At 46.4% G+C, this 16,629-nt stretch overlaps 2 protein-coding genes across 3 annotated transcripts in view; one reads left to right on the top strand and one right to left on the bottom strand.

Moving 5' to 3' along the window:
- Window positions 1-16,629, bottom strand: part of SLC5A11 (solute carrier family 5 member 11) — a 54,615-nt gene that overhangs the window by 32,452 nt on the left and 5,534 nt on the right. For both annotated transcript variants that reach the window (XM_079121177.1, XM_079121178.1), the window contains exons 2-5: window positions 12,748-12,906; window positions 10,514-10,585; window positions 5,760-5,864; window positions 4,285-4,344 (exon numbers count right to left, since the gene is read on the bottom strand). In XM_079121177.1, the coding sequence (XP_078977303.1) occupies window positions 4,285-4,344; window positions 5,760-5,864; window positions 10,514-10,585; window positions 12,748-12,882 (372 nt within the window). In that variant the 5' untranslated portion in view covers window positions 12,883-12,906. The remainder of the gene's footprint in view (window positions 1-4,284; window positions 4,345-5,759; window positions 5,865-10,513; window positions 10,586-12,747; window positions 12,907-16,629) is intronic.
- LOC306649359 (large ribosomal subunit protein uL23-like) lies at window positions 14,331-14,835 on the top strand. Its single transcript, XM_079120249.1, has one exon. It carries the CDS (start codon window positions 14,337-14,339, stop codon window positions 14,805-14,807), a length of 471 nt encoding a protein of 156 aa, XP_078976375.1. The 5' UTR covers window positions 14,331-14,336; the 3' UTR covers window positions 14,808-14,835.

Genomic DNA, 16,629 nt, shown 5'->3' with positions numbered 1-16,629 from the left:
GGAGAGAGAGGGAGAGAGAAGAAGAGGAGGAGGGGAGGGGAGGGGAGGGGCGGTTCCCAGGTGGGGGCTGTGTAGAAGTGACCAGTGATCCCAAGGACCTGCCCAGCACCCTCCCGGAGCCGCCCTGGCTCCAGCTGCCCCGGTGGCCTGTCCACACAGGGACACCTCTGCTGGGAGCCCCAGCAAATGCCCTGCCCAGGGACCTCCACGACAGCCCTGCGTCCCTCCCCCGACACGTGCTGTCCCCCAAGCACGTCCACACTGCCGCCCACCCTAGCTCTTGAACAGCCCCCTTCGCTGAAACCCCCGCCACCTGGTGACAGCGATTTCCACTCCTTCCTGCCCCTCCTCTTCCTGTCTCTCCAGCCTTCACCCCAAATCTGGAAACAGCTCCAACAATTACCCAAGAACCCCCAGCAGACACCACATGGAGAACCTCAGTGTGCTCGGCCCCCACAGTTGGGCTTCTCCCTCCAGCAAGTCCTCGGCCTCGGCATCTCCAAGACCTGGGTCACCTCTGACACCCAATGTCCATCCGCCCAGCTCTCTCCCTGGCTGACTCTGATGACTCCACTTTGGGACTTGACCAAGACCTCTGGTCCCTACCTGGTGCCTCACTGGGGTGTTGGATCATTCCTCATTTCACCTCTGGATTCAGGTGAGACCGGGTGTCGATACATTTCAACAAATACTGAGCGTCACCCCTGTGCCAGGCACCATTCTAGGCACCAGGAGAAAACAGATGGTCCCCTTGCCCCCCACCTCCTGGGAGACACACGGCCCACTGCAACGATTCTCAACCAGGCAAGATTTTTCACCCCCACGGGAGTTTTTTGGCACTGTCTGGAGATATCCTGGCTGTCACAATTTGGGGAGGTGATACGGGCACCTAAGGACAGAGACCAGAGATGCTGCTCAACATTGCACCGTGCACAGAACCACCCCACCAAACAGGATGCACTCATGACAAAGAATGACCCGGCCCCAAATATCACTGTTGCCAAGGCTGAGAACCCCTGGTCTGGTGGAAGAGGCTTGTTGATTTAATCATCACACAAGCAGATGCAGAATGGCAACCTGAGCAAATGCAACAGACAAGGAGCCCGAACCCAAAAGGGAGCTGAGAACGGCTTTTTTGGGAAAACCGTTGCTTGATCTAAAATCCGAAGGATGAAACGGAGTTAGTGACCAAGTCAAGAAGGAGAAAGGGAGACTTTTCGGCAGGAGGGGAGAGCCTTGTCATAGGCCAGGGAGGTAGAGACCTGGAGAGCTGGAGGAACTACTTGGGAGAAGGTGCCTGACCTGCGCCCGGTGCAGCTCGATGCACCCTTCTCACTGGATGGGAAATGTTCAGAAGGATGGAAATGGATGGAGAGGTGGGTGGCCCCTGAGAGGTACGGCTTGCTTTTTTATTTTTTCATAAATAAAATGAGTCTCTAATTGCCTTAGTGGGTCATATTTGCATGATCCTATTTTCCAAACATGGTAGGCAAAAGTGAATTCTAGGTGGATGTGGAAAGTTCTAGAAAAAAAAAATACATGGGAGAATACCTTTATGCCTTTGCAATAGGAAAAGATTTTTTTTTTTTTTTTTTTAAGCAAGATGTGGAAGGGAGGATAGATGTGACTCCAGTAAAATTGAGACCTGTTCATTGAAAGGTACCAGGAGAAAGTGAATGCAGTTAAAAAAAGAAAGAAAGAAACTTGTGAACATGCAACCATCCTGAGGACTTGTTTCTGGAATATCTGAAGAATGTCTACAAGTCAATAAAACAAGGCAAGCAACCTAATAGAAAAATGGACAAAAATCCTAGACTTTCTGTTACTATGACAAATACACAAGATGGTCAATTTATAAAAAGAAAAGGTTTGTTTGGGCTCGTATTTGAGTTTGGGTTCATAGTTTTGCCCAGGATGGGTTGGCTCCATTGCTCTGGACCTATGGCAGCACATCATGGTGGGAGGGTGTGACAGAGCCAAAGTGCTTGCTGTATGGCAAAAGAGAAGAGGAGACTGGGGTCTCACAGTGCCCTGGAGAGTACTCCCCAAAGACCTATGCCCTCCCACTAGGCCCTGCTTCTTAAAGTTCCCACCGCCTCCCAGTAGCACCTGGCTGGGCACCAAGCCTTTATCATCTGGACTTTTGGGGAACAGCCCAGATCTCAATGGTAGCAGCAAGTTACAGCAATTTCCAAAGAGGAAATTTCAATGGCCAGAAAGCACATGGATAGACTTGTCAATCAAAAGCACAGTGAGATACCAAGTGCACGTGCTAGATGGGCAAGAATCTTGACGACCCACATCTCAGCAAGGATATGGAACTCTGGAGTGCGGGGTATCTCTCCGGGAGAAAGTTTGACAGTGTCAAACCTAAGATAGACATTCTGTGGCCCGGCAATTCCACTCAGGGACAGCAGGGAGAGTCTCCCCATCTGTGCATGTGTGAAATGAAGACACGGGTGTACACAGGCCCACGACAGCACTGTCCATCGCAGCTGAACACGGGACCTCCTGAGTGTCCATGAACTGCAGAATGGTTAAATGCATCAGGGTGTTGCATCCACATAGCAATGAAAATCCATGCACCCAAAGAATCCATTGATCTCTGGGGAGGGTCAGCGGAGTAGGAGCTGGAGAAGGAGGAAGGAGGTACAAGAAAGGGGAGGAAATGCCCAATGAATTTACCAAAATCATGCTGTGTGCACATGTAAGCACACCACAGTGAGTTCCACTTCCCTGTGAGTCTATTTGAAAAACCAATCAAAAATAAACAAATAGCTGGCTGTGGGAGAGCACACCTGTAATGCCAGTGGCTCTGGAGGCTGAGGCAGGAGGATCACAAGTTTGAGGCCAGCCTCCACAACTTAGTGAGGCCCTAAGTAACTTTGCAAAACCCTGTCTCAAAATAAAATAAATAAATAAATAAATAAGGGCTGTGGCTCAGTGGTAAAGTGCCAGTCGAGTAAAGGAGAGAGAGTAGGGAAAGGGAGGAGGTAGGGAAAAGGAGGGGCACCAGGGACTGAAACGGAGTAGATCAAGTCCCAGGCACGTATGCTTTTGTCAAAATGAACTCAACTATTACGTATAAGTATAATGCATTACTTAAAAAAAAAAAAAAAGAATATGTTACCCCTGATTCGATTTATGTACGATTATAAATAAAAGTTAGCTCAAACAGTATTGCTCAGGCATGAGTGATTACAGCTGCAAAGAAAAGCCAGGTAGTGAGCACTTCAGGAGGAAAGGAGGCAGGGAGGCCTGTGGTCCTCCTGAGGTTCCAAGGGGACACTATGTCCCAGGTTCTGCCGGGGCGTTCATTTTACAACAGCCCGCTGAGCTACGCGTTGGTGTTTTATGGCTTCCCTGTGTTTATTTCCGCCATAAAAAGCAAACCGATGGCTTCTGATCTTTTCTCAGCACCCTGGTATTTGTGACCAGCGTGGGCTTAGTCTCTTCTTTGGATGTTTGCAGGATATTGCCCAAAGGCTGTCCAGAGCCAGGGGACTTCAATTAGTTCATCACTTTTGCAGATCCGGGGACAGAACACAGGGCCTGGCACCCAGAGAGCCACATCCCCAGCACCTCCTCCCATCCCTTTTTGAGTCCATCTTGCTAATTTGCGAGGATTCGTGCTGCTGTCTACGTGCAGTGGCACACGCTTGCAATCCCAGGGACTGGGGAGGCTGAGGCATGAGGATGCTCTCAGGCTTTCCTATTATAAACCACGACAGCAGCCATCCAGTCTGGCTGTTCATCCTTCCGCCACACGGGCTCCTTCCTCACTCAGCAGATGACGATGACTTCTACTTCTTTTGTGGGAGGTGGTGCTGGGGATTGGACCCAGGGGAATCCAGGAGTGCTTTACCACTGAGCTGCATCCCCAGCTCTTTTTATTTTGGCACAAGTTCTCACTAAGTTGCTTACAGCCTTGATAATTCACTGAGGCTGGCCTCGAATTTCTGATCCTCCTGCCTCAGCCTCCCAAGTCACTGGAATTACAGGTGTGCATGGCCACACCTGGCTGAGATTGTTTTATTATTTGTGTTTTGGCATTAAAACAATTTTGAGCCTACATCTTTCCAGCCTCTGAGAGGCCCATGTGTGCCTTGGGTGTTGGTTATGAGGAGCTGCTCAGGGTTCCTAGCGGTCTCACCTGTGCATCATCCCTCCCCAGGGCTGGGATCTCTTATGGATGTCCATGAGCTCGAGGACAGGGAAGGCCAGCCCTGCCTTTCCCCAGAGTGCCTCCCCATCCCATCCTACCCTGAAGCCCCTCAGACTCACCTGGCCAGCGATGTAGATGGGAAGGAAGATCCAGGCCAACATCAGCACAGAGAATAAACCCTGCCCAAGACAACAGTCAGAACTTGACTCAGCTTGCATGGAGGTGCCGATTTCCCTCTGCACCCTGAGGTAACCTGACCTGAACTCCACCTGATTTTGTCTCTTACTTGCTGAACAGTTCACCTTCCCTGCCCTTCAGATTTCTATTTTTTTTTTTTAAATAGGGAGAAGAGAATTAAGGAGGGAAGAGAAGAGTGGACTATAAGCCTTTGTGACCTCCTCTAGTTTTGTGTAGCCTAAATGTCACATCACCTTCTTAACCAGCTGTTCTTCCTCTCCTCCTGGACAGGGGTGAAGGCAGACCTGGGCTCTAGGACATGCTCATGCATGGCTGGGGATGCTGGGAGTGTTACTGAGTCTCATTCTGCTCACTTGTGAAATGAGAATTATAGCCCTTCACTATTGTACTGTAAGGAAATCAGCAAGATGATATTTACCAAGCAAGTACTGTGTGCCGGAACTCCTTTGACCCTTTATAAGCATTAATTCATTTATTACTTCATTTAATTCTCATACTGTCTCTATGTGGCAGAAAGAGACTACTAAGTGACTTCTAAAACAGCTTTGTAGACCATCCAGGTTGGAGATGCAGCTTAGTGACTCAGGGAGGTTAAGAGTCACAGAGCTTATGAGCATTGAGGCCGGGTGTGAACCTAGGTAACCCGATTCTAGTCTGTAATTGAATTTCATAATGCAATAGCACATGCAGCATACTCAAGTCTGAGCCAAATGTAGAGCACGCGCTTAAAAAATGTGGTCGTGATGAAGATGAAGGTCATCATTAATAAATAAAATACTTCTTCCCCAGAAAAAATCATCCGGTGTGAACCCTACTAGGTAGGAATGAGTCCTAGCTCATGGATATCACTGGGGTAACAAAAAAGACCAAATACCACGAGCTGTACCATTTTCGTGATGGTCAATTGCTGTCCCATGAGATCATCCTTTTTCTGCATCTGTGAGAGAGGGATTCTGAATCCTCTTCTCCCAGTCTCTATCTGTGGGAGTCTCCAAGCGAACACAGGAGGTCTGAGACTTACAGACCCAACTGAGGTTTGCTGATGGGGCACCCTTGAAGCCTCCTATTTCTTTTTTCAAAAAGTACTATTCTACTTTTTAAAGTGCATCAGTGCATGCACCTGTAATCCCAGTGGTTTGGGAGGCTAAGGCCAGAGGACTGCAAATTCAAGGTCAGCCTCAGAAACTTAGCATGGTCCTACAAAACTTAGCAAAACCCTGTCTCTAAATAAAAATACAAAAGAAAGGCCGGGATGTGGCTCAGTGGTTAAGTGCTGCACCCCTGGGTTCAACCCCCAGTACCAAATAAATAAGCACTGAGAGCATTCACGTGACTTTTCCCCAGGTGCGCCCATCAGGTAGAGGCGGGATGCCTAAGTCCTGGGTGAAGTACTTACATTAAGCTCATAAGCAGTTACAGAAATACCCACAGCAGCCCCGGACCCCGCCAGACCAAGGAAATGTCCACTTCCAACGTTGCTGGCGAACAGAGATGCGCCCACCTGCAGGGAGACGGATGCGTCAGATGGTGGAGCCGAGGCCTGGAGTAACCATCTTGTCCCCCAGTTCTGTCCAGGTTCCAAAGGGACCCAGGCAAGTAAAGCCCACCCTACTCTGTCTGGCAGCTTGGTTCAAGTTAGAGAAAGACCCTCCCTCCCCATGCTCCTATCAGAAATCGTTACAATACATCTGCGCCCCTGCGGTGCCTCTGTGAATTGCGCCCCCTAGAGGCGAACAGTGCACAGCTTGAACAACGGTGTGCAGCACCCCTGCGGGGGAGGGGAGGAGGACAGGTACTGAGTTCGATGCTTCCTGAGGAGAACCAGGAAGCCTGTATGACTCCCCACTTCTGCTGCTCACGTCACCAGCCCTCCTTCTGGGAGAAAGCCCAGTGGTCAAAGACCCTGGTGTCAGTTGATTAGATGGGACAGCCCTGGGCTCCTGGCCCCAGCTGGGCTGATTATGTTGCCCCCTCTGGGAATCTGGAACAGGAAGACAGTCTCCTGTCGCTTGGACTGGGGGTGCGTGGACAGGGAGGTGTGCAGCGTGGGGCTCAGAGAGGTGGGTGTGCTCATCCCTGCCAGTCGGCGAAGGCAGAGGAGGAGGAAGGTGCCTGGGGCTGAGGGGAGGCGGGGAGAGGAGGGGGAAGGAGGGAAAGGAACTGGAACTGGAGGGGGAGACAGGAAGACGGAACTCTGACCGTCCAGTCCTGTTCCCCTGCAGATCTCTTCCACCCGTGGATCCATCTGTCGCCGGGATCACACCCTCGTGGCTGCTGGAGCTCAGTGGTTAGATTTGAACCCGGGACGCATGAGTCCTTCGACTTAGTTTTCCCTCATCACGAGTGTTCTGGCTGCTCCGGGTCCCTGGCCTTTCTGTATGAGTTTTAGGATCAGCTTGTCGGTATCTGGAAGCCAGGGTGGGGAACCCTGAGGTTTCCATGGCAATCGCAATGCATCCGTCAATCAACTTGGGGATTCTGTCACCTTGGCGGTATAAGTCTTCAAACCCGAGGACACGGGCGTCTTTTCAACGTCCATTAACTCTTTAAAGCTTTGCTAATGATGTTTTCAGGGTGTATTATCTACCTTTTGTCAAATGTATCACCTTTAACAAACGTATTTTATCTTTTGATGCCATTGTTAATGTAATTATTCTCTTAATTTCATTTTCAGATTGTTCATTACTAGTATATGAAAATACAATGGATTTTTTTTTTTTTTTATACTGGGGATTGAACCTGGGGTGCTTACCCACTGAGTCACACCCCAGCCCTTTTTATATTTTATTTTAAGACAAAGTTTTGCTAAGCTGCTTAGGGCCTCGCTAAGTGGCTGAGGCTGGCTTTTAACGTGCGATCCTCCTGCCTCAGCCTCCTGGGTTGCTAAGATGACCAGTGTGCCCCACTGCGCCCAGCTAAAATACAATTGACATCGATCTGAAATCTTACTGACTTCATTTATAACCTCTAGTAGCCTTTTGTGGATTACTTAGTCTCCATTTGCAAGGTCATGTTATATGCAAATTGAGATAGATTTATGTTTTCCTCTTCAATCAGGGTGCCCTTCACTTCTTTTTCTTGTAAATTTCTCTGGCTAGAACCTCTGACAAAATGTTGAATAGAGCCAGGTGTGGTGGCATATGCCTGTATCCCAGCAGCTCGGGAAGCTGAGGCAGAAGGATCAGGAGTTCAAAGCCAGCCTCAGCAATAGCAAGGCACTAAGGAGCTCACTGAGACCCTGTCTCTAAATAAAATACAAAAGAGGACTGGGGATGTGGCTCAGTGGCCAAGTTCCTCTAAATTCAATCCCTGGTATCCTCCCTTCCACCCAAAAAAAAATGTTGATGTGTATAAGAGCATGCCTGTAATCCCAGAAACTCAGGAGGCTGAAACAGGAGGATTGCCAGTTTGAGGCCAGTCTCAGCAAATTAGTGAGACTTTGAGCAATTGAGCAAGAAACTGCCTCAAAATATTCTGTCTTAGAAAATAAAATAGGGCTGGGGCTGTAGCTCAGTGGTAAAGAATCCCTGGGTTCAATCCCTAATGTCATACACACACCAAAAAAAAAAAAAAAAAAAAATTCTTTGTCATATTCCTTATCTTAGGGGGAAACTCTCCGCCTTTCACCCACAAGTGAGCTAACTGTGGTGTTTGCCCTTTATTAAATTAAGGAAGTTTCCTTCTCTTGTTTGTTGGAAGTTTTAACATAGAAGGGTCTTAGATTTTTGTCACACACCTTTCCTGCATCTGCTGAAGTCATTGGGTGGTTTCTGCCACTTATTAGATAACACAGCACGTTACATTGACTGACTTTTGTATATTAAACCAAGTTTTCATTTCTAAGATATATCTCACTTGGTCATGATGAAGGATATAGAAAATGACAACCCCCCCAAAACTGTCTGACCCAGAGGAAGAGGGAGGAGGAAGTTGATTATTAATCCTCACCCAGCGCATCCTTTCCCAATAACAGTGGGCCCGAGGGGAAAAGCAAACTTCCATCCCTCCCGGGTTCATCCCCAGCATCTCCACCTAAGCAAACACTGACCCCTCCCCAGCCCCAGGGGGGCCTGAAGGGAGGAGGCGGAGACTGAACCGCTGGGCCCTGGACTTGGACCTCCCCCATTGCAGGTGAGTCCTGGAAGGAGGAGAGCAAATAGCGACGCTCCAGGTAGCAGCGGGTCTCAGAGGAGGAAGGCAAGCCCTGAACACCGAGTTCCGAGCTTCTCCTGGGGACGATGAGTTTCGCACTTCTTACAACCAACTATCTGTCTTTCTACCTGACTGTCCAAACCAGCACGTCCTGCTTCAGGCTCCAATAATGAAACCACCCTCACTGCAAACTATAAAACTCAAACCCCTTCTGTAACTGGAGGCCATTTTCCTACCCAGAAAATGAGCCCCTCCAGTGCCCGATTGATGGACTCCGCTGTGCAATAAAGGAGAGCTTGCCGATCCGTTTGAGGTCTGCTTATTTGTGTTTTCATAAGAGTACCAAAACCATGTTGGTTAGCTTTGCTTACACATGGTGTACATTCATTTTTATGTGTTGCTAGATTTGGTTTGCTGAGAGCTTTTGAGTCTATATTGAATAGAAATATTTATCTGTCGCTTCTTTTTCCTGGATTTGAGCTCATGGTAATACTGGCCTTGCAGAACAGGTTAGAAGCATCCTCCTATACTTTGGAATTATTTGTAAAGAATCCGTGCTAATTTCTCTTCTAACTTTTGCAAGAGTTCACTCTGAAGTCCTCTGGTTTGGGCTTCTCTTTGCGGGAAGTTTTATGTCTTTACTTTGCACAGGTAAAAATTCAGGTTTTTCATTTCTCCTTGAGTCACTTTGGGGACTTGGCGTCTTTCTAGGAATTTTTCCATGTCACCTAGATTTTCTAATTTGGGGGGAGGGGCATACAGTTGTTCACAGAGTTCCCTTATAATAGTTTTTAAACATTTCTGAAGTATTGGTTTTTGAACATTTCTGAAGCTCCACCTCTGTCATCCTTGATTTTAATAGTTGGCATCTTCTCTCTTTTCTTTGTGGTCAACCTAGCTAGAAGGTGGTCAGTTTTGTAGACCTTGGCAAGATCCAACTTTTTTTGTTTTGGTACCAGGGATTGAACTCAGAAGTACTTAACCACTGAGCCATATCCCCAGCCCTTTTATATATATATATATATATAATTTAGAGACAGCGTCTTGCTAAGTTGCTGAGGCTGGCTTTGAACTTGTGAACCTCCTGCCTCAGCCTCCCTGAGCTGCTGGGATTATAGGCATGCACCACCTCCCTTGGCCCAACTTTTAATATTGTTGATTTCTCTGATGATCTTCTATTCTCAATTTCAAGCCTGTCCACTCTAGTCTTTATTGCTTCCTCTCTTCTGCTTTAGTTTGCTTTTCTTTTTCTAGTTAATGCAAAAGGTTTAGTAATTCATTTGGCATCTTTTTCCTTTTATAAATCCAGGCATTGCCTATGAATTTCCCTCTGAGAAATCCTTTAGCTGCATCCTATAAGTTTTGGCCTGCTGTGCTTTAGAACTTCAACCCTCTCAACGTACTTAATTTTCCATTGTGATTTCTTCTCAGATCCATTGATTATTTCAAGATGTGTCATTTAATTTCCACATATTTGCAAATTTCCCATACCACCTTCTGTCAGTGATTTCTCATTTTATTTCACCATGGAGAGACAACATACTTTGTGTTCATTTTGATCATTTTAATGTATTGAGACTTATTGGTAGCTGATCATCTTCAGTTTACCCTGGAGAATGTTCCCTGTGCACATTAGAAGAAGACATATTTGTTTGGATGGACTATTTTCTAGAGGTCTGTTGTGTGACAGATAGAAAACAAAGATGACAGACAGACAGACAGAGACAGAAGAGTCGGAGAAATCAGGTCATCGGGTCCCAGTGGGATCCCTTGAACCTCTGCATTCAGCCATATCTGAAACCAGTCCACAGGTAGACTTGTCCCTTAGAGGAGCCGATAAATTCTCATTTTGCCTAAACGAACTTGAGTTATAGCTAAGCCTTTTTTTAGTTTGGGCTGTGACTTTCAGACAACATGGAACCCAAGAGCCCTGAAATGGAATACCCATACTTGAAGGTCCTCTGACAAGTGACTTTAGTCAGACCAGGGAGCACTTACTGGCCACCACACCATGTCCCCACCAGCCAGGAAGTAGCCTCTCACTGTGTCTCTTTTGGTCTTCACCGTGGACTGAAACAAAGCAGGGGGAGGGAGACTGTTAGCAATCCCCAGCATTCCCCAGAGGGCCTGGACACTACTGCAGACATGGAGTCCAGCAGGCCAGATTGGGTGGCCAATGTGTCAGGACTGACTTGTGGACTTTAAGAAAAAATTAACATGAATGTCTTTAAGGGAGACAGATTCTTCTGTCCCTGCTTCAGATATTTGTGGTAACCTGCTTGGTCTCCCAGATGCTTGAGCTTTAGACTCTGGCCTGTCTACGATGGCTCCTCATGGAGCATTTGCTGACTGACTTCCATGTTCCAGACACCGTGCTGAGCATTTTACAGGCGTCGGCTCTTTTTAATCCTTACCATCTCCCAGGAGGTGGGTGCCATAGGCCAATCTGACAGATGAGAAGACTGAGGCTGAGGTTCTATCCATTCATGCTGCTATAACAAAACACCAGAGACTGGGTAATTTATAAACACCAAAAATTTGTTTCTTGTAGTTCTGGAGGTTAGGAAGTTTCAGATCATGGTGCCTACGGGTTTGGTGTCTGGTGACCTCACATGGCATGTGAGTGGGAGGGGGAACTAGTTTCCCTGATACTCTTATAAGGCCTCTTAGGAAGGTTCCTCCCTCATGACTTAATCACCTCCTAAAGGCCACACCCCTTAATATTGTCACGTTAGCAATTAGGTTTCAACATAGGAATTTCGGAGATAAGTAAGTGGGTCTTCCACATCTCATATTTAAGGGAGTCCAGACTCATTCATTATGAGATAAATGCATATTAACCATGCATGGAGATATTATTTTCCTCTGTCAGTTTGATAATACGTTGTTGGTGAGAACGTGATAAAACAGGCTTTGTTGTACATATGTGCAGATTGGTAATTTATTCCAATTGGACACAAATTAGCATAATTGTAAATACATCTATCCTTCAGTCTGAGAATTCTACTGTAGGAAATTTATTCTACATCATATCTGCACTCCAAAGTAATAAGTGTACAAGGTTTCTTTATTATAATCTGGACAGTAAGAGGCGAGAAAAAAACCCAACTGTCCTTTAGCAGTAAGTTGGTTAAGCAAGTGACAGTAGAGTCATCTAATGTTTAAGAAGATGTGGAAGATGGGCAGGATATGAGGAAGATGGGCGGCTCTGGAGGCTGAGGCAGGAGGATCTCGAGCTCAAATCCAGCCTCAGCAACTCAATGAGGCCCTAAGCAACTGAGTGAGACCCTGTCTCTAAATAAAAGATAAAAAAGGGCTGGGAAGGTGTCTTGGTGGTCAAGCATCCCTGGGTACTTTCCCTGGTACAAAAAAAAGAAGAAAGAAGAAGATGAGAAGCTTTGAGATACTGATATGAAAAGATACCTAGGAGATATTGATAAGTATGTACAAAAAGCTACTTTGTGTTTAAGAAAGAGGGCAATAAACATATTAATATTGGCTTTGATTTGCATAAATAATCTGGAAGAATTCACTAATACATGGTGATAGCAAGCTAATAAGAGCTGTAGAGGAAGGAGTCATAGTCTTTACACTGTATGTCCTGAGCTATTTTTATTTTTGAGTGACTCTTCCCTTTAAAAAAAAAAATTTCCTTTGGATGGCTGGGTGTGTTAATGCACATCTGTAATTCCAGCAACTCGGGAGGCTGAGGCAGGAGGATCACGAGTTCAAGGTCAGCCTCAGCAATTTAGTGAGAGTTATCTTAAAGAAAGAAAGAAAAATAAAAAGCAGGGGATGTAGTTCATACCCCTGGGCTATGTCCCCAGGACTTCAGAAACAAACAAACAAAAACAAAAACCTTTAGATTAAAATAAAAAGAACATAGGCTTCAAGATAAGGGAAATAGGAATTCTAACCGCAGCTCTCCTAACTTACTAATAAGATAAACTTAAATTGAGACTCAGTTTCTTTATCTGCAAAATGGGAACACGTCCTCCCTAGAGGGTCCTATGTGAATTGCATGAGATCACATAAGGGGAAATGCTTAACCGGCGCTCAACACACAGCCAATTCCAATGTGCTTTTTAAATTTCAGGAGTCTGATTAAGGCCTTGAGCCGGTTTCTTCCTCTCTCAGTATGTTACGTCCAAAATAATGGGGTTTACGCTGGGCCTCTGACCAGGTATTCCCTTCTCTCACCCTTCCCCACTCCCATCCTGTGTCTGGCTTACCCACAGTCCAACGGCCAGGACGAAAAGGAAGTAAAACACCAGCACTGCAATGTCACCAGGCTCCAGGCTCTTCTGGGGAAATGCCTCCAGGGGATCAGACTGTGGAGGCCGAGGGCTGCCGGTGCCGCTCTCCATGGTCCTGAACGAACCCTCTCAATCCTGCAGAAGTGCAAATGCAGGTCAGACCCCAGGTTCCCTCTGTGGCTGCCTCCCAGGGCCATCTGAGAAAGAGGATCCACATTGAGGATGGGTGGTGGAGACAGGTCCCTACATTCATCCATCCCTCCTCCCATCAGCCATCCATCCATTCATCCATCCATCCTTCATCCATCCATTCATCCATCATCCACCCATCCATCCATCCTTCATCCATCCTCGTCCATCCTTCATCCATCCATTCATCCTCCCATCCATCCATCCATCATTCATCCATCCTCCATCCATCCATCATCCATCCATTCATCCATCTGTTCATCCATCCTTCATTCACCCATCATCCATTCATACATCCATCTAGCCTTCATTCATCCATCCATCCATCCATCCATCCATTCATCCATCTGTTCATTCATCCATCATCCATCCATTCATCCATCCTTCATTCATCCATCATCCATTCATTCATCCATCCAGCCTTCATCCATCCATCCATCATCCATCCATCCATCATCCATCCATCCATCCTTCATTCATCTATCATCCATTCATTCATCCATCCAGCCTTCATCCACCCATCCATCCATCCATCCTTCATCCATCCATTCATCCATGCTTCATCCATCCATTCATCCATGCTTCATCCATCCATTCATCCTTCCATTTATTCATGATCTATTATTCATTCACTCATTAAATATTTTGATGAAGTCACATCACATCCTCCGTTGATTTTTTATCAATTCAACCACACACTTTTCAAAATATAAAGAATAAACAATTTAAGAAGTGAAGCTGATTTCAGCATCCTCTTCCACTTAGTAAGCACACATCCCAGAAGGAGAAGAAAATGAGACATAAGTCAGTTCCCATGTCCAAGGCACCTCACAGCTGGGTGAGGGTTGAGCCACCAATTTTGTCTGAGGTTCAGTCAGATACCATGATCTTCTTCTAAGCCTGGATATGCCCACTAAATTACATATATATAATGCACATCTATGTAGCACATACTGTATGCTAGGCATCACTCAGTGTTTACTAACCTGCAAAGTGGATGTGTTATCATCCTCATTTTATAGATATCGAAGTTAAGGCACAGAGAAGTTAAGTCACTTGCCCAAGGTCATACAGCTAAAGTGGTGGAGCTGGGATTGGAATGCAAATAATCTTGCTCCAGATTCCAGGCTTTAAGCCTGTTTCCCAGTAGACTGCTCTTCCATGGGTAATTTGACTGGACCTTGCTGGCTTTGCCAAAAGGAGAAGGGGTCCCTACTACAAACACAACTGGTTCCAAGATCTGGATAAAGCAAATTATTAGACTCTCCCCTGGAACATCTAGTAGGAATCCAGCCCTGCTCATACCTTGGTATTAGCCCATGAGACCCATTTAGTACATTTGTTTTAAGTTCTAAAATTTTCCTCTTTTCACCAAGATGGCACCGAAAGCTAAGAAGGAAGCTCCTGCCCCTCCCAAAGCTGAAGCAAAAGCAAAAGCTTTGAAGGCCAAGAAGGCAGTGCTGAAGAGTGTCCACAGCCATAAAAAGAAGAAGATCCGCACATCACCAACCTTCCGGCGACCCAAGACGTTGCGGCTCCAGAGGCAGCCCAAATATCCTCGGAAGAGCGCCCCCAGGAGAAACAAGCTTGACCAATATGCCATCATTAAGTTCCCCCTGACCACTGAGTCAGCCATGAAGAAGATTGAAGACAACAACACACTTGTGTTCATTGTGGATGTCAAGGCCAACAAACACCAGATCAAACAAGCTGTAAAGAAGCTCTATGACATTGATGTGGCCAAGGTTAACACCCTGATTAGGCCTGATGGAGAGAAGAAGGTGTACGTTCGACTGGCTCCTGATTATGATGCTTTGGATGTTGCCAACAAAATTGGGATCATCTAAACAGAGTCCAGCTGTCTAATTCTAAATATAACCCCCCTTTTTTTTCAAAAAAATAAAATAAAATAAAATTTTCATTTTCTTTTTTATGTATTTTATTTATTGGCCAAGACTTGCATTTTTCTATTTATTTATTTATTTTTATTTTTATGGACTGCATTTTGATTCATTGTACACAAATGGGGTACATTATTTCATTTCTACGGTTGTGCACGATATAGATTCACACCATTCGTGTGATCATACATGTACATAGGGTAATGATGTCTGTCTCATTCCACCGACTTTCATACCCCCGCCCCTCCTCCCTCTCATTTCCCTCTACATGATCTAAAGTTCCTCCATTCTTCTCTCACACCCCCACCCCCATTATGAATCATCATCCACTTATCAGGGGAAACAGGCCAGCCCACCACCACATTTAGTACTTCTGAACTTTCAAACTGTAAGATACGAAACTCATGTTGTTTTAGCCACAAAGTCTGTGATAATTTACTACAGCAGCAATTGCACAAATAGTTTAAAAATAACTATCAAGACTCTGGATAATTAGGGGAACATCAGAACAGAAACTAGTTTATGTGCTGAATATACAATTTGCAAGAAGTGCTTTGTGATTTTAAATATCATGAAGATCATGTGATTGTCATGACGGAGCATGCTATTAAGAGTGTCTTCTGAAAAATACTCCAGTGATGTTGTGAACGAGTTCACTTTTTAAGTTAATGAACCCCAACACTTTGTGTTTTACGTTGCCTGGAGAAAGGTTCTAAACTCAGGTGGTCCCAAGCTCGTCTTGCCCACGTGAATTTCACTGGCTGAGGTGTTATCACTGTGTTTCCTGTCCCAGGGTCTCCTGTGTGACCCCTCCTGGGTGAGGGGCATGGATACCTGGGAGTCTTTGCTGCCCAGGACAGTCCTGTGCCCCTCAAAGGGTCTCACGTCTCAGATCTGCACTGGCTGAATGTTGACGGTACTCCCAAATCATGACAAAATGCTCCCATGAGTTTCAAAACGTGTCCTGAAGGCTAGCAACACCCCCATGCACACCTCCACCCGGCTGAAGAACACCACTGTGAAGTTTTAGTAAGGAAGAAGTAGGGGCTGGGGTGCAGCTCAATGGTAGGACATGCACCTAGCACGTAGGCGGCCCTGGGTTCCGCCCAGAAAATAAGGAAGTGGCGTGACCAGCTGGGGCAGAGATGATGAGCAGGGAGGGGTCAGAGGCTGTCTAGTCCCTTCCTGCTACTATTGGCCACATATCTTCACCTGGGTGATTTATAAACAACAGAAATGGGCCGGGCGCAGTGGCACACGCCTGTCATCCCAGCAATTCTGGAGACCGAGGTAGGAGGATCACAAGTTCAAAGGCAGCCTCAGCAACTTAGCGAGGCCCTAAGCAACTCAGCAAGACCCTGTCTCTAAATAAAATATAAAAAAGGGATGGGGATGTGGTTCAGAGGTTGAGTGCCCCTGGGTTCAATCCCTGGTACAGACAAACCAACAAAAAACAGAGGTGTATTACCCATAGCTCTGGAGGCCTGGAGGTCCAAGATCAAGGTGCCAACAGAGCCAGTGGGCGAAGCCCCCATCCTCATAAATGATACCTTCTACCTGTCCCCACATGGTGGAAGGGGTGGCCAGGCTCCCTCCAGCCTCCTTTGCAAGGGCGCTAATCCCATTCACGAGGGCCCCACGCCTATGAGCTAATCACCGACCAAGGTCTCACCTCCTATTGGGATTTAGGTTTCAACATGTGAGTTTTTGGGGGAGCGCAAACATTCAGACCACAGCAGAGGGAGAGGGTGGGGGAAACACAGGATCA

Source organism: Sciurus vulgaris (genome assembly GCF_902686455.1).
Source record: "Sciurus vulgaris genome assembly, chromosome: 18".
In the NCBI taxonomy this organism is placed as follows: Eukaryota; Metazoa; Chordata; class Mammalia; order Rodentia; family Sciuridae; genus Sciurus; species Sciurus vulgaris.
Note: the sequence above shows the minus strand (reverse complement) of the source record. Positions and strands in the feature narration are given on the sequence as shown.

What these genes read in the sequence shown, in the direction of transcription:
- LOC306649359 (XM_079120249.1), top strand. Translation starts at nt 14,337, where the DNA reads ATGGCACCGAAAGCTAAGAAGGAAGCTCCTGCCCCTCCCAAAGCTGAA.